Here is a 27110-nt window from a genome sequence, read left to right as displayed (position 1 = left end):
CTACAACATGGAGAAGCTCCACTTAAGAACATGACATATATCTCTATTTATTCAGATTTTTTATGATCTACATTGTAATTACACAGTTGTCTTCATAGCAACCCTATATATTTCCCCTTCAGCCTTTTCCTAGCTGTTTTATTATTTTTTGCTTGGGAGGAAAGATTCCCCCCTAAATTGGCTATTTATGTTTTACATCAGGAGTCTGCAAAGTACTGTCCATTGGCCAAATCCAGCCCATATCCAGCTATAGGGTCAGCAGCCGAGAACTTTTTGCACATTTTTAAAGGGTCATAAAAAATGTGGGGGGGGGGTGTTCAGGAGAGGGAAAGAAGAAGGGGGGAAAAGGAGAAGGAAGAGGGGGGAGACAAGGACCATATGTCTCTGGCCCACAAAGCCTAAATATTTACTATCCGGCCCTTTACAGAAAAAGTTTGCCAACCCCTCTCCTAAATAAAACCACTGATTATTGTATGTGACCTTTGTGGCATAAGTTGAATTTTTTTCAGTTCATTATCTTTGATTTTCCATGTTTCAACTTCATGTTGTCTTCAGATAATTAGTTTTGATGTTTTCATATTTATACCATAAAGGTTCTCATAACTGATGCTTGCTAATGAATTTGTCAGATCAGCTGTCATTTTCTAAACGTACTGACCAATGCCATGGCAGGCTAGATGCTCACGGCGAGCAGTCTGCTACATCTGTACACTTATACATCAGGGAGATATTTTCACCAAGAACCAGTATTTGTTTATTAACTAATTTTTGGCAGTTGAATTTGTTTTAATTAAGCAATCCAATTAAATATCATGCAGATCAATAAAATATGAATGTGAAAAGAAAGCAGTTGTTTCTACGAAAACTAATCTTAAGGTTTAAGACAGACTTGAAAAAAGCTCAAATTAGGCATGACCAAGACAAGTGACAAGATCCAAGAAAACACTGCAAAATTCTAGAGGGATTCTGTACTTAGACTACCTTGCTAAGTTCTCAATTCATTTTAAGGAAACTAAAAATAAAAAATCATAGATGATATATTATTGGTTTGATTTATGTAAGACAGACGATGGATCAATACTCAAATAATAGGCTTGGTCTTACACTTAAAGATTGGAAGATTGGTATACTTACGTATTATGCTGAAGTAACAACTCCACAGCAGATACTGTCTTGTTTAACCCCCACTGCTTTAATGACATTTTAAAATGGCCTATCAACTACTGCTCTGATTATGCTTGATAAGGAAGCTTTTCCTATTACCTTATTTATTTTTTCTTGACCAATTGCATGATGGAAATCTCCAGCACAAAGCTGAATAGCAGCATGTCTCTCTGTAAAGACTATTTGCTATAGGTTTCAGACACTTATAGGTTAATTAGGTATTTTATTTCTAGTTTAAGAAGTGTTTTTTGAAACATCAGGAATGGGTACTGAAAACACAAAAGTGTCTTCAGCATTTGTTGCTATGATTATAAGTATTTATTTTTTTCCTATAGCTTGTTAGTATAGTAAATTATGTTAGATTTTTTAACACTGAATCATTCTGGCATTTTTGAAGTAAATTCTACTTGGTCACAAAGTATTATTATTTTAATTAATAAACAATTTTTTCAATTAGTTTTAGGTTCACAGCAAAACGAGTAGCAAGTACAGAGTTTCTGTATACCCCTGTCCCCACAGATGAACAACCTCTCCTACTATCAGTATCCCACACTACAGTGGTAAAGCATTATTTTTTAAAATATATTCATTGATGGATTCAACTTGATTCTTTTACTCTAAAAGTTTTTAGAATAAAAAAACACTGATGCTAAGTGAAACTAAAATTTTATGTGTGTTTGCACATGCACACACACACGTTCTTTGTTTAATGTTGGCATCATGATAACCCTACCCTTGGAGAATGAGCTGGGGAGTTTTCCATTCTTGTCTATTGATTTAGAACAGTTTATATAACAAGGCATTAATCTATTCCTTGAATGCTTGGTAGAATTAACACATAAAACCATCAAGTCTGAAGCATTCATTTGGAACAGATCTTTCTCTTCCCAATGTTTCTGAGGTTATTGGTTTTAGGTTTTCAACCTTTAAAGACAATTTTGGTTATCTTTTGCTTTCATATCTTGATTTTGTTTCTTCTTTGATTTTCTTCTAATTCTTGATACCGTTTGTTCTTTGATTTTTCCTTCTTTGTTAGGCTTGTTAACTTTGTGACTATTTTATAATGTTCTTTGAAATAATTAGCTTTTGTTCTTCTGGCCAAGTCTACAGTCTATTAGTGTTATTTTTCTATTTCATTAATTTATGCTTTGAAGAATATTTTCTACTTTCATTAGATGTTTAAAAAAATTTTTTTCCTGTTTGAGTGAAATACGTAAGAGCAAATAAAAATAAATGCATTTATTTGCAAAACATTTTAAGATGACAAATTTTCCTTTAAGAAATACATTGGTAACATTCCAAAGATGTTGATTTATTCTGTGCTTATTGTCGTATGTTTCCATATAGGCTTTAAGTTCATTTTTAATACCTCTTTAAAAATATTTTTCTAAATAATTCTTCGGTTAAATTTCTTAAGTGTTGAGAATGGGGTGGGAGAAAATAGCTCTCCTTTTGAGGTTAATTTCCAGTTTCACTGCACTGTAATCAGTGGATGTGGCCTGTGTCTCTTCTCCTTTTGATGCTCCAGATTTTCCGTGGCTAGTGATCAGTATTTGCAAACACTTTCCAACGGGGTCTGAAAATTATGTGTTCTCTGATTACTGGGTAAAACATTCTGTGACATCTATCTAAATAAGTTTGTGTTATTCAAATCCTTATACTTCTTCTAAGCTTGATTTTTGAGATTTCTAGGCAATTCTATGAATTATTCAAAAACTTTTCAATAAATTTCTTTTCTGTTTAAACCAACAAAAGTCAGTTTATTTTGCTTGCGACTAAGAAAGCTTACCAATACATCCCTATCTTGAGATCGTTACTTCTCACGAGGCTGCAGTACTTCCCCCAATAGTCTTCTCAGAAAGGATATAGGTGATTATATACTGTCTCTTTGCAATATCCCAAATGAATGATGTCTTTGAATATAATTCTTTTCTTCTCCCTCTATCATTTGCACGTCTTATGCTACTATCTTGCAACTTTGTGTTCCAGATAAAAAATAAATGTCTTTCTGATTCTCTTTCTTTTCTAAGTAACTTGTTATACCACTTATCCACTGCTGCAGGACACACAATCTCAAAACTCAGTGGTAAAATAAAAATTTATTATTTCCCACAATTCTATGGGTCAAGTGCATGGTTCTTCTAGTCTGGGCTGGCTTAGCTAATCTCTGCAGTCAGCTGGCTGCTCAGCTGGGGACTGGATGGTCTACATTGGTCTCATTCACTTATCTGGTAACAGGCAGGCTGGTGGCATAGGGAACCTCAGCTGAGATAACTCATCTCTGCCCCAAACGGTCTCTAGTCTTCTTGTCATAATGGCAGAGGCATTGCCAGCTGCAAAGGAAAGCAAACCCCAGTGCACAAGCATTTTTTTAAGCCTCTGTTCATGTCACATTTGCTAATGTCCCACGGGGTAAAGCAAGCCACAAGGCCAAGCTTGAATTACAAGGAAAACAGACTCCACCTCTTGATGGGAGGAGTTACAAAGTCACACTGAAAAGGATACAAGGATGGAAAGAATTCGTGGCCAATTTTTGGTAATCTACTATACCTCCTCCTCTCTAAAAGCTTATCAATTCTTTCTCCATATTGATTTTTTTAATTATGATAAAATACACAAAAAATTTACCATTAGTGACATTCACTAATGAATTAGTACATTCACAATGTTGTGCCACCATGACCACTATCTAGTTCCAGAATATTTTTATCACCCCAAATATAAGTTCTTCCTTGATCTATATCACCAGGATATACCTTAGTTCATTGACAGGTCTGGTACTTAGCATAATTTAGTCTGAAAGTTAAAGTTTTTTTAAGCTCAAATAAGTTTTCTTCTATTATTTCTTTGAGTATTGCTTTTCTGCCATCTGTTCCTCCTGGAATTACCACTGCACATTAGTGTCCCCGTATCTTTCTTCCATATCTTTTATCTTTTCACTAATGGTTTCCATTTCTCTGATTTTTGTTTTCTATCATGAGGCAGTATCCTCTGTCTGATCTTTAGTTTGATTTTTAGGCATATTCATTCTATTTTTCAATTCAACTGAATTTCATGGAAAATCATGTTTTCTTCCCCCTTCAAATGCATCCTTTCAAGTTCTCTTCCATTTCTTACATTAAATTTGCCTAGAGGAGCCAGTCATTTTTGGCTATTTATCTTGATTTTTTTTGTCCCTCAAACTACAGGGTTTCCCTCAACTTGGTATGATCTTTGCCCAATTCCATCAGCCACCATGGGCTCCTTTAGCGCTTGTGGATGTCAGACTGTTGGGATTTTCTAGGCAGCAGAGAATTGACAAGTGGTGAAAACTAAAACAGCAGTTCTCCAATCAGCTCACAGGGAGAGTCATGCTCAGAGCTAAACAGAAAGCTGGACGAAGCAGTTCCCATGCATACTGAGTGACTGCACTTGGTCCAGCTGGCTGGGCCACTGTCTCTGCCTCAGGCTTAGCCAAAGAATCAGGCTCCCTTATACGCTGTTAGGCTGTCCTTCCTCCTAGCTTTGTAAACAATGATGATAGAAGGTATCCAGAGGTGAAATTCCTAAATTGTCTCCTCAGAAGCCCAAAGTCTAATGTGTGGTTAGCACAAACTTGCTCCAGGTCCCACACTATGCTTTGTACCGCCAAAACTACTCTCTACTTTAGCTCGTTTTCTTTCTAGTTGAATCACCCCAGTAGGAAATTTAGAATGCTAGAGAGTTAGGGAAACATACTTAAGCCATCATCTTCTAAAAACTTCTTTAAATTCCCTTTTTATAATAAATTTTGTCAGAATATTTATTTATACAAGAGGCACCAAGTTTTAAACTTAAATCCCTAAACTATAGCCCAGAAAGATGGAGGGACTCAGCCCAGAGTGTCTCTGTTGTATAGATGGGATTAAAGGCTGGCTTTTTATTTCTTAATATAGGAATCTTTTCACTATGTAGACCCATGGCTACCTTTCAAAAAAATTCCATCAGTATATTCACCTGCATAGCAATTTCCCTCCTGTTCCATCTAATCCAATTCCTTCTCTGGATACAATCTCATTCCCATCCCCTTCGCCTGGCTTTTATCCTTCCCTAAAATTTATTCTGCTTCCTTTCCACCTGCCTTCTAAGACCATTTTCTCTGCACACACAGTGGGGCAAGGGGTGCCAGATCGAGTAACGAACTGTCTAGTAGGAGCGGAGTCTATAAAAAGCAGGGACAGAGGAGGCCTGTAAAACTTCTCATGCATCTCCAGGAGCCCTGTGCCCCAGCCATCAGCTTCTTGTCATCAGCACCGCTCATCTTCTACTGTGGGTCAAAAATCTTAGCATTGGCTGGATTCCCAAGCCTCTCTCTCTACTCTCCTTGACTCTGCTTTCCTTTCCTCCCTGCTTTCATAGCACTTCTAAGCCCGATCATCTTCCCCTCTGAACCACAGCAAGGGCAGGAAAATGTAGTTACAAACATCTGGATGTTCTTTCACATGCCGCTAAGGATCATCTCACAGTGGAAAGCATACCACACTTGGAAAACTAAGATCAACTTTCTCTGCTTCTTCTGATATCAAATGCAAAATATGTACTGTATTAATAGCTTTAAAATGGAGTGCTGTATCAGTCTGTTAATTAGTATCTTAATTTACAGTCTAGGATTTTTAAGCTTTCTAGTATAAGTAGTTAGCATATTCAACAATGTGGAGAGGCAGCATAGTGTAGCAATTAAGAATAAGATTACTTGAATTCTAACCCAGTTCCTCCACACACTAGCTATGTGACCTCAGGTGAATTACACAACCTCAGTTTCCTCATCTGTGACAGACCATAGCAATCATAAGTGCTTCAACAAAGGTAAATATTCATGTTTATGTTATCACATATCATACCACCACCAGATGCAATCCTGTCCTAGATACACGAAAACTCATTATGAAAGCTATTTTATATTTTGGAAAATATTGAGACAGTGTTTAATGGACTTGTTGCTGCCTCGGTTAATATACAGCTCCCTAAGCTCCTCTTAAAATGTATTACAGAAAATTTTCTAGTGGACAATGTCTTTAAAACTAAATGAGGGTACTTATAACTGCTTTTTTCCTTTATTAAAATATAAAGATTTAAAAAAAAACAGGAATCTGATTTCTTACCAAGACAATTTGAAGCATCAACTTGTTCTTTCAAAAAATCAACACACATTTTCTTCACAGGTTCAATCTGGTACTGGTTTGCTGCATCTAACAAAGACTGAACGTTGTTGCTATTCACAGAAATTCTGCAAATAAATTAGAGTATTAATTGCCATAATTTTTAAATTATTTAAATAATGTTACTGTAGAATGTATCCTAGTAGCCCCTGAAATTAAATAAAAAATTAAACTTTTCAGTCCCTGAATTAGTATGGCACAGGATCCTCAAACTCCCGCATCCTTGCAGTTTTTCATGCTGAAAAATTTGGAGTACATCAATCTGTTCTAACAATGCTCTGCCACGGCAGATCCCAACCTCCATCCTCCACAACAGAAATGGTCCTTCTTAACTTACCTAGCAGTATAAGCAAATTCCACAAGCTGTTCAATAATGTCAGGTTCAGCATCTTTGAGTTCTACTTCAAAGGACTTTGACTCAAGCATGTTAGCTAAAATGATGAGAAAAAACATAAATGGCAGGAGTACTACCATGAGTTTAACTGAGGAACCAGAACATTCCAGGCATGTCAAATATGGAGAAGAATAACAGAACAGTTCTCTCTGGAAGAGAATACCTCAGACAGCCCAACATCCCTAGAATAAATGCAAATTAATTCTTCACACATGAGATGTGCCTTAAATTAAAATAAGCTAAGAAATTAGTGAATTAGTATACTTGTTAAAAAAAAAAAGCCTAAGTGAACAGAGACATAAAACTAGATTTGGTAATTTCTCAAGTCCTAAAACAATTTAGTAGCACTCTTTTAAATCATTATGAGTAAAATGCCTCTGATGCAGCTGGAACAAAACCACAATGGCAATTACATACCTAGTCAGCTATAGCTTGCAAGGCTCTCACTCTTCCTAAAACCCTGGTAGGCAGCCAGGGCACTAAAGAGCAAACTTCAGGCAGATACATCATATAACCTGATCAAACTCATAAAACAGAACTAAGTAGAGGAACCAGGACTTGGAGGCAGTTCCCAACTCCGAATCTAGGGTTCTTTCTAGTACGATATGCTACATTTCATTTTTACTTAGATTAACTTCTGAGATAAAATGTCCTAAGATTTATCTGCTCCTTTGCCTTTCCACCTGAAGTTAAGAAAAAAAACCTGGGGCATTTAAGTACAAGCTGTTATCTCCATCAATAAAGACATTAGGCCTTTAGGGCTAATGAAAGAACATTTGTCCTTTGATCAATCATCACCATGACCACTTTTCAATCTCTTCAATGTTCCAATGCCTTAAGTTCTTAAGTGCTTTAAAAACTAAGAAAAATGGCATATTTTCACTTAGACACAACCTCATTCTCACACACAAAAAATAATATGTTTTACTTTAAGATACTTACTTGTGAACATTAAGTTAAAAAAGTGACTGGCTGCAGCAAGGACAACACGATGAGCAGGTATCTTTCTTTCCTGGACCATAAGGATCACATCACACAATGTTTTCTAATCAAGAGAGATATAAATAAAATTAAAAGGGATTCACTGGGCCTAGCTTAGCAAACATGTAAAACAGGTGCCTGCCAAATGCTTTATCTCTATTTTCTACTTAAATCCAGTCTTTTTCCAGCATAGAATTTATAATATATGACCTATTTAGGAAGGATGTACAGAGTTTCTGTCACAAGTTTGCAGTATCAAAATCTGGCAGTTTCCCAGCAGTGAGGGAAAAAAAGAAAAGATCCTTATAGTCAGAAAAGAAATAGTCCACTAATTCTCTAGGGAAGCCAATTTTTCTTCTTTCTGACACAAATTCTAAGATATTTCTCATGGTGAGATTTTTATGGGGACATTAAATGACATAACGGCAATGTCTTTGATGGTTTTTCAAACATAGCAGTCTGTTTTTTTTCAATTATCTATCCTTGATAAAATCCAGAGCGCACACTGCATTTCCCAAGAAAGCAGCCTTCATAGATCTAACTTGAAACAGAACAACTCAAAATACATAGAGTGGATGAACAGAATGTCCACTCAGCAATCTTTCCTTAAATAACACTTCTCTCTAATGCACTTCTGATAGGGGCTGGAGAGCAGCCACTTTTAAATTGTGATTTCTGACCAAGGCCAAAATGGTGTTACACTAGGCTGCTGAAAGAAGACAGATCTAGATTAAATACTTCACTAAAATATTGGGAAAATGGAATATTAAAGAAAAATTTAAGGTTTACTAGAATCCTTAAAGATGAATTTCAAGAAAAAAGAAACGTCCTTTTTGTCAAATAAAATCTCAGTTTCTTAATGAAGTTAAAGATACAATGTACAGGTTAGGCTCAGAGAAAATTTAGTACCTACAGTATGTTAAGCACTTTCTTAGGCACTGGGAATATGAGGCAAATAATATATTCAGAGTAAAAAAAAAAACTATCACTCACAAATCTAAATAATGGTTTAGTAGTTTAGAGGATACAGCATTTTGCAAATTTTAAGTATTTATTACTCCTTGAATAAAAATTCAAACAAGACAGTAATGCTTAGAATGAGAAAGAAAATGGGCCCCAAATTGTGGGCTAAGAGATGAACAAAATTTCACTTTTACAGCTTATCTGAAGATTTTTTTATAAGGTCTATAGATTATTGCTTAGAAATTATATGCAAATTACTTATAGTTAAAGCTATTGTTATCCCAACAGTGTCTGAAATTTTTAAATTTTTATTTCCTTTCATTTGGGGAGGGGATTACAGAGTGGGCATAGCTCTTAGGTCATTTTTTCACATACCACACCAAAAAAATACCAAGTAGCAAAAACCAAGCCAACTATTTGGTTACCACCAAAACATGCTGATCAAGTGGCTTAAGAGAAAGAAAGAAAAAAAGCGAGAGAAGGGAAGGAAGGCAGGAAGGGAAAGAAGGGAGGGAAAGGAAAAGAATACTGACAGAAGATAGAAAGCAAATCAGATCACAGAGTTCTTGTAGGAAAGGGATCTATGGTTGCTGATGGGAAGTTCCAGAAAACTTAGACCTAAACTAAAATGCAGCAATAAAAACCTTTCCAAGGGTACTCAGCAAGAGGCAGCTTTAGAGGAATGAATTTACAGGCACTGAAGGAGAGATATCAGAGATCTCTATTCGGTAATTTAGCCTTAATCAAAGGTTATCTCCAGCTAGATATAAACATTGAGAGTGTGTGTGCGTGTGTGTGGGGAGGGTGAAATGGGAGAAATCTTTTGTATCCAAATGGTACATTTATTTGACTGTACTACAATAGATTAATAAATTTCAACAAGAGATGGGACTGAGCGAAAGAGAGAGGTCCCTCCTGCTATCAATCATCTAGGGAAGAGGTATATCCACAAGCAGGAAATGGGAAGAGACAGAGACCCAGATAAGTTGGAGAATATGAGAAGTAACAAGTCCTAGACGAATTGAAGACAAACTTAAACAAAAAAACTACCTTTTGAACAATATATGTTCACTGGAAAAAACGCAAGAAAAAAAACTTCACAATTTCTCTGTTTATGCCCCCCCCATATTTGTTATATCTTCGTATTTATTATTTCCAGCTTTTGAATCTTTAGTCTCTTATAAGCAGCATAGACTTTTGCATGACTTAGTCTGAAGTTTTCACTATCAAAGATTATTTTTAGTAGGGTTTAGTGTAATCCTTCACATTTATTACTGATAACTTATGTTTCATCTTACACATGCCATCTTCTTTCATGCTATTTATTATGCTTCCTTGCTGTCTTCTTTTTTCTTTAACTGCCAGCTGCTATTTTGGACATATTTTCTTTGCACTCTTTCCTTCCTTTAGCGACTTATTTATAGATCTGTCAAATATTTCCAAACTGAACCCAGCAGGGTTATTAGTCAAATATTGTTCCAGGAATGCAAGGGGGGTTCAAGAACAATAATTCTATTAATGTAACTCATCATATTGATAGGTTAAAAGAGAAAAACTTCAATAGATAGCAAAAGAAGGTTTGATAAAATTAAAAATTCATTTCCTGAGACTCCTTAATAAATAAAATGATGTGTCTATATCCTGAAGGTCTTTCATCAAAAATCAACAGCAAACATCACATTTAATGGTGAAATAGGAGAGGCATTCTCATTCAAGTTTGAAACCAAATACACAAAGCCCTGTCTCTACTGTTATTCACTATTGTTCTGAAAATTTTAGCCCAATCAGTACAAAAATAAAGACAAATCAACACTTGTCGAACTAATATGACAAGTCACTAAGATGGCTAGAAACAAATAATACAAATATGAAAAAGCAATTAGCTAACTTATATGAGTAATATGCCATAAAGAAACATGAATGAGAAAAAAAAGTCATAGCAGCAACAAAATAAGTAAATATCGAGAAGTAAACCTAAGAAATGTGAGGGATCTACATTAAGTGGGAATTAGTATAGGATAAAGATACCACTTCAAAAATGTGAGAAGGTGCAACACAGGTGATGTTTAAGGCAGTGAAACTATTTTGTATAACACTGTAACGATGGATACCTGTCATTATACATTTATCAAAACCCATAGAGTGTACAACACAAAGAGTGAACCCTAATGTAAACTGTGGTTAATAATAATGTAACAATATTGGCCCATCAATTGAAACATGTAGGTACTACACTAATGCAAGATGTTACTAATAGGGGAAACGGGGGGTTGGGGGGAGGGTGGGGGGATTGAAACTCTGTACTTTCTGCTCAATTTTTCTGTAAATCTAAAACCGCTCTAAAAAATAAAGTTTATTAATTTTAAAATATGGTGAGAGATTGGATAATTGAAAAAAACGGCACTAGGATAAGCTACTCATTTAGGGGAAACACCAGATTTCTCTCTCATACTGTACTCCCTCCTTCCTCTGGGGAAGGTAAGTTCTGGGAAGGAAGTTCCAGTTCTTTCTGCCTCCGTCACTTGCAGAATAGTAACTATAGGATGGGCAAGAGGATGTTAGAGGCCACTGACACACACAGCTGGCTCCTGGCTCATTCTTCTTCCATAAGTCTGTCCCCAAAGTGGAACAAAGCTCATTGGAGCAGGCTTGCCCCTGTGGCAGGAGAGAACTGTTCCCATGCATCAGCTGCTCTGCCTCAGAATGGGTTGGTAATTTTAGTTCAGGGGAGAAAGAAGAGAAAGCCAATTTCACACTCAAGTCAAAGTCATGTTCTCCAGTCTGTCATCTCTATTAATTTATCTGTCTCCTGAGTCTACTTCCCAACTGTTCAGAACCAGAAGTGGAGGAGGGCCCCTCAAATCTTTATGCATAGACACTCAAAACACCACAGAGGGCGACAGGAACCTTGGTGCTGCTTTAGTGATTGCAAATTGTACAGTTTTGTCGGAAGAGTCCTTTGGTTAGGAAAGACTCACCTCAAAACAAGTAAGCATTTTAGGCACCTGTTGGTGGAACGAAACGTTTGCCAGGCAGGACTGCAAAAGCAGCTAGGTTCCATGTAAGCTCCATGGCATCTTTTTTTTTGAGGTTCTAGCTTTTAACAATATATACTAGCATTCGTATGAGCTATGCAATCAGTTGTCCCAAATTCAATTCTTCATCGTATTCCAAGGAGAGGACTGAGGAATGACTAACTTTGGGTTTACATGGCTTGTCTTCAAGGTTCTGCAATCAGTCCTTCCCAGTGCGATTTCAAGTTGGCCCTGGGTATAAATCCTTGAGCAGACTGCAGATTCAACTATACTTGGGTGGTGGATTTAAATCACTGAGAAGATAAATGGAAGTAGAACACTTATTATATGGGGGTAAATCATCTTCGTCGATTCAGATACTAGAAAAGCCTCAACAAAGCCACAACAAACACAAAGGCCAAGAGAAAAATAAAAAAGGCCTCTCCAGGATTCATGTGTGTGCATAAAATTAAGAAAAACAGCATTGGACTTAAACACACATAAAATAAGAATAAGGGAAGTGAGAAAGTGAAAGAATAACAAAAGAATAATCTAGGTTAATAGAGGGAAAAGGGGATTTCCTTCTGTAAGGGAAAAGTAGGATGTTAGGCCAAACAACTCTGAAAGAGAAAGGAGATATACTTTGGTATAACTATTCTTTAAAAGGTGGGAGTAGGAGGGGGAAAAAATGTTATTTTTGTTATTTATTCAAGGAAGGTGGTATGGGCCAAAGAGATATAACGAAGGAAGAAAACAAAGAATTCAGGAGGAGACTAAACTGGTTCTCTCAGAAAGAGCCCAGATCTAGGAAATTTTTGCAAGATTCCTCTTAAAGATAAGAAATCAAAAACATAATTACAGGATTGCCTGTAAAGACTGGGACAGTTATAATAGTAATTATAGTAAGTTCAGGTAGATTTGAAAAGGGAAAAGGAAGAAGATCAGCAACAAGTACTTTATGCATTATTAAGTAATTTGCAAGGTGATATGGGTGGGAAGACAGGAATGGTACATATTACAGCGGAACCTATCTGGGAAGTTTGTGGAAATAAGACTAAAGGAAACTACTAGGTCACATTAAAAGAAAGCCACTTAACCCAGACATAGTCCAGGCCTAAGTTGGATGCTGGACTTGCCCATAATGGGAATTACCTTACTGACAGTGGTGAGGGCTGGCAGTAGCTGAATCAAATCCTGAACACACAGACCTTATTTTCCACAAATGGCAGAGTCTATAAGAAACGCACTAGAGGAAGATGTTACCAAAACAAGTATCTGGGCCCAAAATCAAAAGGAAAGGGAAAGGAAGGCATTCTGATCTAAGAGTTAGCGCTACACGATGTAGAAAGGAAAAGATTCAACTTAAACAGGTTAACAACTCCGCTGGGGCTGCCTGAAAGGAACAAACGGATAACAGAGAAAAATGGGGCACCAGAGAGACAGCTCATTTTGACACAAAAAGATAACAGAAAGGAATGTGCCTGCTGCCACTGAGTTTCCAAGGCCTGGAAAACTCAAATACTGAGGAAAGGCAAGGTTTCGAGAAGCATACTGTAAGGGCCATACTGGTCCCCGTGGGGAACACAGGCCTTAGAGGGATCTGTTAAAGGTCATTCTTCCTTAGAGAAATAGACGTAAGGAAGCTCACAGCAGGACAGGATCATAATGGGGACACAAAGGCACAGAACAACCAGGAGGATCAGAAAGGTAGAGAACGCAAGGCTACAAACTGTGCTCTGCACAACCGCCTGCTACAAATGTGGGTCACTCTTTTTTCAAAAGGGAGGGAAGACTGTCCCCAGACAGAACTCACTCATTTCAGCACTGGGTAGCCAAGAACACAGGGTTCAAAAAAAAAATGAAAATTAAGCTTTAAACGTGCAGGACGGACAATACAGAAAAAAGGGAAACTGTAGGAGACCCGGCAGCTGAGTATATCACTCTGGCCAATTTCTAACATTTTGTCTAAGATAAAGAATGTGTCCAACGCTGGAGAAGCATTATTATGCATAGATGAAACTCCTTCCACAGACAGTAAACACAGTGTCCCTACTGGCTTCTTTCTTTCTTTTTCTTTTGTTTGGCGGAAGATTAGCCCTGAGCTAACATGCCCATCTTCCTCCACTTTATATGTGGGATGCCTACCACAGCATGGCTTGCCCAACAGCGCTATGTCCGCACCCAGGATCCAAACCGGCAAACCCCAGGCTGCCGAAGCAGACTGTGCAAACTTAACTGCTGTGCCAGCAGGCCGGCCCCTGGCTTTTTTCTTTTTAAAGATTGGCACCTGTGCTAACATCTGTTGCCAATCTTCTTCTTTTTTTCTTCTCCCCAAAGCCTCTGAGTACATAGTTGTATATTCTAGTTGTAGGTCCTTCTGGTTGTGCTATGTGGGACGCCACTTCAGCATGGCTTGATGAGTGGTTCCACTTCTGCGCCCAGGATCCGAACCTGTGAAACCCTGGGCCTCCGAAGCGGAGCACGTGAACTTAACCACTCAACCACTCAGTCATGGGGCCGGCCCCCCTATCGGCTTCTTGATAAGTGATTCCTCCCAGCTGAGTTAGTCTTAGTCTATAAAATTATAGACAGCCGGCACAGACTGGCAACTTGTCGAAATTAAAAGCCAAAATTTTTTCTTCTTATGTTTTCTTTGAAAACCCTCTATTCCCCCAGAAACCAAAGTTTCTGTTCTGTTTTTGGCTGGGAACAAGAATGTGGGTTAGGACTGTAAAATAAGGTGTCAACATCTGCACTGCTTATTGTAGATATGGGAGATCTGCTTGCATCTTTCCAGGTCTGTGGGGGTGGGGATGATGATGTGTTAATCTAAAGAGTCCTAGGGACCCTTTGGGACACTGAAAACATGTGGCACCAACTACCTTGAAAGTGAGAAATTCAGCTTTGGAGGGGCTAAACTAACGCAATCTATCCCAATGGAAGAGGAGCCCTCACGGCAGCTGCTGAAGAAGCTACCCTGACACTATCCAGACAGTGACTGCCTTCCGGCTGAGACTGAGCAGTATAACAACCCAGGGAGGGCAGACATTTGGAATTCAACTGCTTTAATTTTAATTCCCAAGGAGATCACAGATGTGAGAATTTAATAATGAGTGAGTTCATAACAGTCAAATTTGGGGGACTTTATGTTGCTAGCATGGAATTAGATGGAGTGCTTTAAGCTGTCCTTTAGCTCACAGCAGACAATCCGGAGAGCTATGAATGACATTTTCGCTGAGAAAAATTTGAGATGGGAAATGGAAGTAAACTTCCAGTTTGAAGTTAACTTAATGGATATCTACTCCTTTCAAAGGTTTCTGGAGTAAAAATTTAAATAACCTCCCGAGCTGGTCTTTGGAGGATATACAAAAGAACAGTCATTGACAGGGGATGCCTCATCAGCATTTAAGATAGAACCAAGCACTCCCTGTGCAGGAAGAAAACAGAAAACCCAAAACTTGGAAAACAGAAACTTGGAAATAACTCAGAGCTACTTGGTCCTTGTTCTGTAGGGAGTTGGGGTGGGGCTCTGCTGCCTGAATTCAGCCATTCAGTCCTCTGAGATGCCCAACACAGGAAATTTATATAAGGATCAATAGCCAGGTGAGACATCATAAAACACACACATGGCAGACGGGCAGTACTTGGTAATCCCCCATATGCAGGGCTTCTCTAGTAAAACAAAGTTGGATTAGTCATCTAAATCTTGGAATCTGCATATTCATATGTCCTTCAAGGAAAAAAAAAAAAATAGATGGCTGGGCCCAAACCCAGCTTATGGAGTCCGCCATAAGACACTCCTTACCTGTCCTGCTTAGCAGATGGCGACCTTAAGTAGAAGTATGTGTCTCAACAGAGTAACCTCACCATTAATAAAACAGCAATGTCTCAAGTTCTAAATTAATTCCATTAGTAACCTCTCTTCTCACTGGGCAAAATTAGGAAGAGAGAGAGATATGAGCTCAAGATACCTCATTTCCTTTCCTTTGGGTGAGGAGAAAGTCAGAAATGTTCTCCCCCTCCAACTCTCTCAGCCCCTTTGCCCTCTGTTCCCAGCACCACACAGACAGATACACACACACACAGAGTATATTCTCCTTTCAGGGAAAAGCATTATATCAATGGTTTTCAATCTTTTTCTTTAAGCAGCAGAATCCATTTTCAAATAATCTGATGTCATATAATTTATATGAACAGAATGGTTTCTCTGTAGCCAGAATCAGCCTGGCAACCAAGGGAAAAAAGAGGCTTCCTCTCTATTATGCTTAATAATTTACTTACAAAAATTTTGTCTCATCTCAGCAATTAGTCTTTCCAGAGGCAGGTTCTGCTAGTTTAGTGATTTGGGGACCCAAGAGAACAATGATTCAATCAAGTGATATAACAATGCTTCCACAGAATTGGAAGTTAAGACTGTGTCCTGGCCATTTTACCCTCCTCATGCCATTGGGTGGACTGAACAAAAGTTATTACATTTGGATAGGTGACTGACTCTGGCCATCAAGAGAAAAACTGTCGCTCTTCTCTATGGGGCATAAGATGGCTGGAACTCAGGAGATCCCCCCAAATATCTTCTCATTATTGGGAGACTCAGTCCTCTATAGGTCTTCTGAGTTCCCACATATTTTCCTGGACATGCCAAGAACACAAGGGCCTGCCACTTTTTAGCCAAGCCACCATTTCTCAGCATTGTGTTGGCAGTGAGTGATCTTAAGGAGACAAATATTTCCCTTCAGGACAAAAAGCAGGCTTACTTAGTGCTTGCTATAAAAATAGCAGATTTCTTAAGCTCAGTATTCATTCCTTAGCTGCAACACAAACCCACTGTGTGTACAACATCCATCTGGGTCCCACCATGTTGTCCTCACAGCACTTGTTGGGCAAGCAGAACTGATTCATACATAGCTTACGATGCTATGCTATGAGTAATCAAGTCTGTTATCTCTGACCTAGGAGGCTCATGTCTTCTGTCAGCATCATGAAACAGCAACAGGCTCACTAATCAACTTTTAAGCAGCATAAATCAAATCCCAGACCCAACAGTGGTACTGCCAAATCTAGTGGCAAATGTTAATGAAAGACCAAAGTAACCCTATACAGACAAGATCAAAGACTCAAGATACCTAGGAATAAAGTATTAGGTCACTCCATCAGATAAAAAACTTTGAGGAGTTGGCTAAAGACAAAGAATAGGACTAGGCAGTAAAGGAAGAAGTCATAAATACAACAATGAATAAACAATAAAAATATTAATGGATAAATAATAAAAAATGAATGTAGCTTCTACTTTTATTGGCATCCTTCTTCTATTTACATATGTTTTCAACTAGTTTCTTTTCTCCATCACGATCATATGAAAAAGTCTAGTATTACTTAGCCCTTCGGATCTTGAAATGACTATGGAAGGAATGGATATGACCAAGTGATCTTGAAGTTAGATATGGTTAAGTGAAAAAATTTGATTGGTGACATTTTTTTAAATTATAGGAATGAGAATAAGAGCATGCATATTCGTATTGGACAGCCTAAGGTGTAGATCATAATGGACATTTGTGGATGCTAGCAATCCAGCATCCAATTTGCCCTGCCTATTAGAACCCCAAGCTTCCATTTCTGGAAAAATTCCTCATTATGAACTATCTTGGTGAGAGGGCAATTCTCAGAGCCTGCCTCTCATTACGGAAGCCAAAGGTCAAATATTTCTTCTATTCACTCCTTAGCAGAGCCAAAATCTGGCAAATGATCTAAGGCCAGCTAATTAGACGCCACCTCCAGGATTCTGAATCTCCCGTGAATGACAGCAAGATGGAGGGAAAACTGTCTTCATGGCAGCAGCAGTAGCAAGACTGTTCCTGTACTGTAACCTTGACTCCAGAGTTTCTGCAGCCTAGCTACCAGAGAACCCCTGGTTTCTGCTTGTTTGCCACACCCGCTCATCTTCTGGCCTGTGGTCAATGCTGTAAGCTCCTGATACCCTTGCAAAAAACCATTTTTATTTAAGACCGAATAGATTTCTGTTGCTGGGAACCAAGAATCCCAGATTCATCATGATAATAATATCTGTACAACACTGAATAACTTATCAGAGTTTTCACATTCTTTCTCTCACTATTCTCAACACCAGTAAGGTAGGTAAGTATGACATTATGATCACTGTTGTGCAGATAAAAACATAAAAGGCTGAAGAAGTTGTGACCCACCCAATGTCACACATTTAATAAGAAGACAGAGCTAGGATTCAAACCCAGATCTGTTTGATTCCAAAGATCATGTTATTTCTACTATAGCATGCTGTTTCCCAAAGTAATGAGTGACTAAAGACATTACTAAAAGAAGTTTTATAGAAAACCATTTTTTAATAGTTTTGCACAATAAAAGCTTACAGTACAATGTTAGATTGTAATGTTACAGTATAACGTTAGATTGTGATTCAATTTAATTGTGATTCAAAAAGAAGGTCTAAGAAAGAACTCATTTAATCCTGGCACACCATTTTCCAGTAAGCCAATGTAAGTATAGAATTTATGGTATTTAGCATAGATGGCACATTCTTAAAGAGTGTCTCAAATATTAATTCTATCCACCACATTTTTGACAGCTCAACAGAATGTAACTAAATTATATGCTGTATTATTATATACTAAAATATATAATATATCCAGCTGTTTCACTGATATGAATGATTGTAGGAGATGCCAACTGGAGTAGTTACCTTACAATTCAATGTAAACGACTTAAATTTCTCAGGAAATGCCTTCGATACACAAAATGGGCCTTTCAAGACCATGTTTGTGCTACACGGCCCTCTTCTTAGGATAACCGACTCAGAGGACTGACATTGAACCACAACTAAGCTGTCAGACCCTTTCCCTTCAGGACTTGAAAATGCGAAAGAGGAACAGACCGGGAGCAGTCTGAGCTGAGGAGGCATGAGGCCAGGGTCCTAGGGAAAGGCAAGAGAGGCCTTTGGGACTGCCAAAGGTTCTTGCAGCTCCCAAATCTTAACTGTCTTTCTTCTCCTCAGAAGGGAATTTTAATACAATCATGTCTCCCTCAAGATGTGCTTTTGCACTCACTCATGAGAGCACACACATGTGTCAAGTGTCACGATGGCAGTGCACTAGATACTGCTGGAATTTAGGGGAGGAACATTAATCCCACCCTGGAAAGCCTGGGCTGCACAGGAGGCAGGTCATTCTCCATGTGCTCACCACTGTCCCTCCTCTGTCCTCTAAAATCTGCTCCCCACCCCCACCATTCCATTAAAACTTTACTTGCTAAAACTACCAATTTTCAAATCCAGTGGACGCTTTACCTTTTTTGGCCTCCCTATAACATTTATACTCCTGTCTCTTCTCTGTAATATATCTTGGTTTCAACGACATTACCACCTGCTATCTTTCTTCCTTCCACTCATCTCCAATGAATTTTTCTTCTTATCCTTTAAAATGTTGATGCTCCCCAGTTTCATCCTATGTCTACTTTTCTCCTTCCCTTGAGGTGTTACGAACCATACCTACGACATCAATTATTTACTTAACAAATATTTGAGCACCTATGTGGTAGATGCTGGCAATACAACACTGAATAAGACAAACACAGTCACTGCCCTTGTGGACCTTAGAGCTTAGTAGCAAAGACACACATTAAACTAAAAAGTGATTATTGCCTTTACAGAGATGATAAATACAGGAAGGAAAGAAATGGAGTGCTGTAAGAGCATATATTATAGAGCGCCTTAACATAATCTAGGGCATTCAGGGAGCAAGTGGCATTTAAGGTAAGAACTGAAGCATGAGTAGGAGGGGAAGAATTATAGGCACTGGCCTCCATGTTAACAGATGATCTCGTCTCCTTCTTTTCAGAGAAAACAAAAGTCTCCAGGTAGACATTTCTTCATTCTCCCAATTCCAAACACACCTAACTACCTACTTACCTACCCTCTACTCCTTCTCTCTCTTATGGAAGAGAACTGTCCTCTCCTATATTAGATTAACCATCCTTTTTTTGGATCTCATTTCAGGAATCATCTATCATTCTGTCTCATATACATTCAACCTCTACATCTCAAGTAAATTCTTCCCACAGTTTTTAAACAAACATTCTCTCCCATTTAAATAAAACCAAACAAGCTTCATTTGACTCCCTCACTCCCTTCAGGTCCAAATTTCTGAAAAAAAAGCTGTCTGAGTTTTCTCATATCCAACTCACTTCAACTCACACTAATCCAACTTCCATCTGTGTCTCCCCATCAAAACAACTCCAACTTCAGTCAACAAACCCCTGTGTGTTGCTAGGTCCTATAAGCATTTTTAGTTCTGATCTTACTCTGACTTCTCATGAACTTCAAATTTTTCCATCCTCCTTCTGAAACAATTTCTTCTCTGATTCTCAAAACTCTCATTTTTCTCCTACTCTTCTGGCCATCCCTTTTTTGTCTCCTTTATAGGCTCATTCCCTAGCCTTTATCCTAGACTCTTGAGTCTCCACAGCTTCAATGAAGACATTGTCTTCTATATGTAGCCAATTCACAAATTTACACTTTTAACCCACAACTCTCCAGACCTGTCAATTCATCATATACCTTAATGTCTTATGGGGCATCACAAACTGAAGATATCCAGAACACAACTTATAATCCTTTCCTCATAGCCTTGATCCTTTTCCAGTATCTCCTCTCTCAGTGAATAGCATCATCATCCAGCTAGTTATGCATTTGAGAACCCTAGGGGTCATAAGTGATACCTTATATTGAATGCCTCAGCATCCAGTCAGCCACCACCATCACAACAGCAACAAAAATAGCCAACATTTATTGAGAACTTACTCATTATCACAGCCCGTTTTAAGTTTTCTTAACTTGGTTATCTTATTTAGTCATCACAACCACATATAGTAGTTATCACTGCCAAGTCCTGCTGATTGTATCTCCTAAATTCCTTGAATATATCATCTTTTCTTCATTGATATTGCTGCTGCTGCTACCACCTTAGTCCAAGGGACTATCTCACTGGGTTACTGTACCAACTTCCTGTTTAGTTGGCCAGCAACCAGTCTGAGAGCTCTCTAACTCACTCACCACGGAGCAGTCAGTCATATTTTTCAAAAGACAGATAGTACCCACTCATCCCTCCTTACATACACACATTTGAAAGGGTTTTAGAATAAAGGCAAAATCTCCTAACCTGACTTATAAGGCTATGTATGGGCAGGTCCCCAGCTACTTCTCCAGTTCCATCTTGCACCATCCTGCCCCTTATGTTCTGTGCTCCAGTCACACTGGTCAGTCTCTTGTACTTGCCATTTTTTGGTAAGAAGGTCTCTGACTCAGGGCTTCTGCATATGTTGTTCCCTCTAAGAGGCTTTTCCTTAAGGTACCTGGTTAATACACACTCTTATTTCAGCTCAGTTCAATTATCACTTCCTTAGGGAAAACTTCCTGATGGCCAAATCATCCATCTATATGCCCTCGTTGTATCATGTCCCTCTTCTTAATAATACCCACCAGTGTTGCAATTTTACATTTTGTCGTGTGATTGCTTGACTAATGTCTCACTCTCCTGCTAGCCTATCAACTGCATGATGACACGGACTGTCAGGTTTTGTTCACCATTGCAACCCCAGAATCTAGCAAAATGCCCAGCACACAGTGTGTTCTCAATAAGCATTCATCTGAGTGGATGAGTTAAAAAGCCAAACTGAGACAGGGGAATAAATAAACAGTGAGCCGAAAGAGGCAGTCAATCTACCCACTTTTGGTTTTAACAAGGGGGAGAGAGGTGTTATTTACAGTGGAACATTGAGACTCCGAGTGGTTGGATGGCTTTGTTGGTTGGTTTAAAAGTTTGAGAGGTTAAAACATGCCTCAATGCCGATGACAAGAATCCAGCTGAGAAGTTAAAGATGCTCAACAGAGATGGAATAACCAACAGTATAACTTTTCTGACAAGGCTAGTATTGAGGGAGTCAAAGCCCAGGTGAAAGTACTGACCTTAGATAGAAAAAGAGGCAGCTTCTCCATTGCAGCAGAGTAAAAAGAGAAAGTGTCAAAAAAAGGTTTATAGATTTGGTGACAGAAAGTTCAAAGTTAGATAGTTCCAGACTAATGACTCCTATTTATTTGTAATGTCAAAAGAGGGATGATCTGCTGAAAATGAGGATAAAGAAAATGGACCCAGGTTAGAGGAAAATAGTAAAATAAATGGAAAGTAGGACTGCTCACCAGTACTGACCAGTACTTCAGTCCCAGCTGAAGTTAGGACTTACCTGGCAGAAGGCTGCCCAATAATGGGATATTCTCCAGCTGTGCTTGGATGCCTTGCACACAGAGGGTAAACGGTCATCAACGCTTTTTGCCAGAGAGATGTGAAAAAAGAACAGAGGGTCAAGAAAGCTTGGGGCATTGGAAAGAGAGGGAAGAGAGAGACGCTATCTCCTAAGCTGGACAGACAAAAAGAGAAGAGAGAAAGAGCTAAGAATAGAAAGGTATGAATGATGGGAATTATTATGAGAATTAAATGAGACAAAGCATGTAAAACATTTTGCAGAATGGCTGGTAGAAAATAAGTGCTCAAGAAGGGTTTCTAATATTGAGGATTTAACACAGAAAGTTTAGATTACTATTCACAAGAGACCCTAAATATTAACGACATGTAGCAATTTACAGTCTTGGAGTGGTGAGTATACAGACACTGAGTCATTTTAGCTACTAAGTGAGCCCAGCTGACTGCCCAGCATCCAATCCTCACATCACCTTTGTGGTTCTCTCACATAACTCTCAATAAGGGCTTTAACATAAGCTTTTAAGTTCCAATTATGCCTTAATTCATTTAACATGAGAAAACTGTAAATTACAGTGGTACTCAGGAAGGTCTCAAAACATATTCCTCAAATGTTAAGGGTCTCCTGGACTTCATCAACAGCAACTGGATAGCTCTGCTTTGTAGACCCCTCTCCAGTGTAACAGGTAATAAAATTAACCTAAATGGAAAGTTAGGGAAATAAATTAAAAAGTGCTCAACCTAATTAAACAAGATGCCACACCCACTAGAATGGCTACAGTTATAAAGACTGACAATACCAAGTGTTGACAAGGATGTAGAGCAAAAGCCTCTCTCATACACAGCTGACAGAAGTGTAAATTGGCACAACTTTGGAAAACCCTATGACAGTATCTATTAGAGCCGAAAGTACTATGACCTTTAACTCAATAACTTCACTCTTAGGTATTTCCCAACAGCAATGCATATATGTACACATCAAAGGCATGTACAAAATGTACTAAACTGTTCAAAGTGGTACTTTCGTAATAGGCCCAAACTGAAAATAACCCAAATGTCCACAATGATAGAATGGATAAATTGTGGTGTATTCATACAGAAGAATACTATCTACAACAAGGATGAACTAGTACTACACATAACAACATAGATGAATCCCATAAACAATGCTGACTTTCAGAAACCAAGATGCAAAAGTGTATACTGTATGATTCCATTTATATACGTTCAAAAGCAGGAAAAACAAATCTATGGTGATAGAAGTTCTAAGAGTGGTTACCTGTGAGGGAGTAGTGACTGAGACAGGCATAACGGGGGATCTCTGATGAGCTAGTCATGTTCTATCTCTTGGTGTTGGTATGTTCACCTTGTAATAACTCATTGAGCTGCATGTTTATGATTTATACCCTTTTACCTGAATCCTATATTTTATTGGAAAGTTTACATAAAAATAAGAGGCTAGAAATGACTGAAAGGATGATCGAGGAAAAGGTTCCCTAAGACGCTGAGGCTGCTGGCTCTGCAGAACCCCCTTTTGCTACTATGTATAGGATTGGCTGTTATGCTATAGAGAGATAAAATGACCTAAATCATATTATCTAAGATCACAAAACTAATGAATGGTAGAGCAGGGTTTGGAATTCAAGTATTCTAATTTCACAGTGTTCTCAAATTCTTGTAGGAATGTTTCCGGGTGTGTATACAGGGGTCCTTGTCATCTGGCACTCATCATCCTGATCCCCAAAGTAATGAAATTATAAGGGATGGCAAAAATTCATAATACAAAAATATTGACTAAAGAACAAGAACACTTATAAAATTGGTCCTCATTCCTCCTCTGACTCAGACCAGCTTCTATTTCTGCCAATTACCATCAACTGCCCTTGTCAGTCATTCTTGGCGAGTCTCTCTTGTGTTATGATGTTAAACAGAATACAAATATAACGTAAATCAAACTGCACATCTTGCAATAGGATTCCAGGAAGTTGGAAAAAGTGGTTATTGGAGAACTGTTTGAATAACATGCAAAGCTACTGACAAAAGGAGAATCCAGCAGACTAAGGTCAGTTAAACATTGCGGAAGAGATCCCTGGTTGCTCCCCAAGCATCCATTTTCCCCTTCCTACTCAGAGAATCCTGATTCTTCTCTAACTGTATTCCTATTTTAACAGTAAATAAACAGATATTAATATAGTCTAAAGCTAAGTCTAAGAATGGAGTTGAATCAATTTTTAAACCCAAAGAGCTAAACATACAGTTTCAGACAATCCCCTTCTCCTCCAGTAAACAGTTGATGCTGCAACCCAGCTGCACTCTATGTAAGGAATAAGGCAATGCTTTACAATGCTACAGTCCAAGGACGAAAACGCATATTTGGGGGAGTGGGAGGGGTGTTGGAAACAAATTTGAGCACTGAACTGTGTTCAACTACCATTTACAGGCAGACACTAGTTAAATGCACCGGTTATCTGAAGTCAGTGGTGTTGTAAATATAAAAAGGTTTACATGAAAGGAACATTAACGTTTACATGAAAATAGATACATGAAAGTAAGTTACATAAAATACAGAATACAGACATTCACAGCTACTTCAGCACAAAGGCCAGGAAAGATTTAAAGGCATTCCCACAGTTATCTACCGCATTCCTGCACCATGCCAGGAGCTGATGAACAAAGAAAAGATCCCAGCAGTCAGAGTTTTGCTTAAGGAAACCAGAAGTTAATATCTTCATAAAATCTTAAATTCCTCTACTGTTGCCCCTATTCCCAACAGAACCACTAGATAAGCGAACTAGTCATTGCAGTTACTCATACATCCTGCTTTTGTCCTCCTGAAAAACAGGACCACAGTCACAAAACCGAAACATTTCCACAAATCTCCTTAGATGCGTATTTTCTATTAATATAGCTTACAGAATCAAAAAGTAACCAAGTGACTTTTCCATGCTTATTAGTAGTATAAGACGTTACGGAATTAAAATAAATAAATAAAACCTCTCTAGTCTACATTCTCCGGCGTTAAAATCCGTTTTTTCCATAACCCACCTTTCGCAGACGTGCTGAAGACCTTCATTAATGCGCCACACATCAAAGACAGAACAAAGAGCTCCTCTTTACAACAGGGACGCACAGTGCCCTTAAGACACGGCACAGTATTTATCGATGACTGTTTCTGTCCTAAATTAACACGTACCGGAGGATTTGTCTTCAACCAGCTCCACCCGGGTAAGACAGAAGGGGGGCGGGGATCCTTATTTAAGAGTAGCTGATTTCAGCCCAGCAACGCTTCTCCCTGCTTTGGGGGCTGTGCCAATGGGCTTCTCCGCACAAGATCTCACGACACCTTAAAACTGCTGGCCAATGGAGGGATCCTGGCCTGACAAAGAGATAACTAGGGCAGAGCTGTTATACAACCAATACCCACGCCGAATGCCAGCGTCCCCCAGGACTCTGATTTGGGAGCTACAGCCTCGGCAGCCGCGGAAGCACTTTTGCTTGAAAACTGCGACCCTTACTGAGAGCAGCTTCGCTTGCGTGCGAAAATAGAAGGAAGGGCGAGGACGGAGGAAGAGGAGGATCGCGACCCACAGGGCGCGGGGTTCGGCCCAGGCAGCAAGGGGTCCCGAGTCCCGGACCACCTCCCCGCTGCCGTCCGTCGCTCCCACAGAGGCGGTACCTGTTTCCGCATGTTATTCATGACTCCCATGAAGCCTGCCAACAATTTAGCTTCTTCTCGAGCAGCAAGTTTCTTCTCGGTCTTCTTCTTGCTGCTCTTCTCCACCCCGGAGGCTGCCATCCTCCGTCAGCTCGGTTACCGCCCGGGGCTCGCCGCTCCGGGCGAGGGGGTGCACGCCCCGGGCACGCTGGGGCTTCTGTTTACCAAACACCAAAGCCGGGACTGCGGCGGCAGCGTCCTGCTGCGGAGCGGGCGGGCGGCGCGGGCGGGCGGCGCGGCCACTGCCGAAGGACAAGGCCCGCGACGCTCTCCCAAGCTCCCGGGGAGGCGAAGTCGCGGGCTCGGCTGGGTCCGGAGCAGAACCCGAACCCGGCCGAGGAGCCTGCGCACTGAGCTCCCCGGGGGCGGGGGCGCGATGAAGGGAGCAGGGGGCGGGGCCTCGCGTCACGCCGCCGCCGCGCCGAGCGACGCTGGGCGCCGCCGTTGCGCGTTTGTGGCCACCCTGCGGAGCGTCAGTTTTGACCTCGAGGCGGTCCACGGTGGCGCGTGCGTTTTCTTTTGTCCAAAGCAGGTTAGGAATTTAGACTGCGTCCCAAGATTATCTTTTTTGGGTAATGGGGCAGTAGACCACACCAAAATGTTTCGCATTATTGTAAGCTCCATAGGAACAGGGCTGGTGTTTTCACTGCTCTGTTAGAGACTGACATGTTGCAGAGGCTCAGTAAGTATTTATTAAACGATGAAACATGTGAACAAGCTTTTGGGACCCCTTTCCCTGGTCTAACAGGCAAATCTAACAACGAACTGCGTGGGGTTTAAGTCAGTACAATAAAAATTCCCGCTACAGTGCTGCAGCCACGCAGGCCGCCCTCAGCACGTGTTAAAAAGACTTTGAAACTCCTCACCTCATGACTGAAGACACAAGCTAGAGAAATCAGAAACAGGGAAAGATAAAAGGTCCCTAGCTCCTACGTTCCGAGCTGCATTTCGTAGAGACTGAGGGGAAAACTAACGACCCTGGTCTTTGTCTCCCTCTGCACGTATATACGTCAGCATCCCAGAGCTTGTTGGATGTATGACCAGGAAATTATGGTTTATATTATCCTTAATGTATAATCTGGAGAAAAACAGATGTACCCTATCCCTTTTGACATATGTGAAATTTAGTTGTAAGTTCTTTTCTGCACGTACACTGTTTGTAAAAGATAGATAAGCTGCTCTTAAACCCACGCACCTCAGGGCAGTTCCATCAGCACTCTTGAGCTGTTTCCTGGGGCTCAAGCTCCTTATTTGCATTATTGAATAAATTCCTTCACTAATATTACCTAGACTCTATTTCAGTTGACAAAGACTATCATATACTGCAAGTTAAAGGCTTATTACCGGGAGCACAAAGTTTATTTGCTTGGGATTCATAAAGCCAGAACACACAGTCCCATTGGTGTCTCCTTGATATAGAAC

General features: G+C 39.5%; 1 protein-coding gene across 3 annotated transcripts in view; it reads right to left on the bottom strand.

The window, feature by feature from the left end:
- Window positions 1-26160, bottom strand: part of KLHL7 (kelch like family member 7) — a 62061-nt gene extending 35901 nt beyond the window's left edge. The window contains exons 1-5 of one of the 3 annotated variants that reach the window (XM_070510178.1): window positions 25650-26040; window positions 25167-25349; window positions 7678-7780; window positions 6679-6772; window positions 6285-6409 (exon numbers count right to left, since the gene is read on the bottom strand). In XM_070510178.1, coding sequence (XP_070366279.1) covers window positions 6285-6409; window positions 6679-6772; window positions 7678-7756 — 298 coding nt within the window. In that variant the 5' untranslated portion in view covers window positions 7757-7780; window positions 25167-25349; window positions 25650-26040. Of the gene's footprint in view, window positions 1-6284; window positions 6410-6678; window positions 6773-7677; window positions 7781-25018; window positions 25350-25649 lie in introns of those variants that run through there. The other 2 variants (XM_014830580.3, XM_014830583.3) reach the window with 2 other exon arrangements.
- Between the last annotated feature and the right edge of the window lie 950 nt (window positions 26161-27110).

The sequence above is a fragment of the Equus asinus genome, chromosome 1 (genome assembly GCF_041296235.1).
Source record: "Equus asinus isolate D_3611 breed Donkey chromosome 1, EquAss-T2T_v2, whole genome shotgun sequence".
Taxonomy (NCBI): Eukaryota; Metazoa; Chordata; class Mammalia; order Perissodactyla; family Equidae; genus Equus; species Equus asinus.
This window is presented reverse-complemented; position numbering and strand designations above follow the sequence as displayed.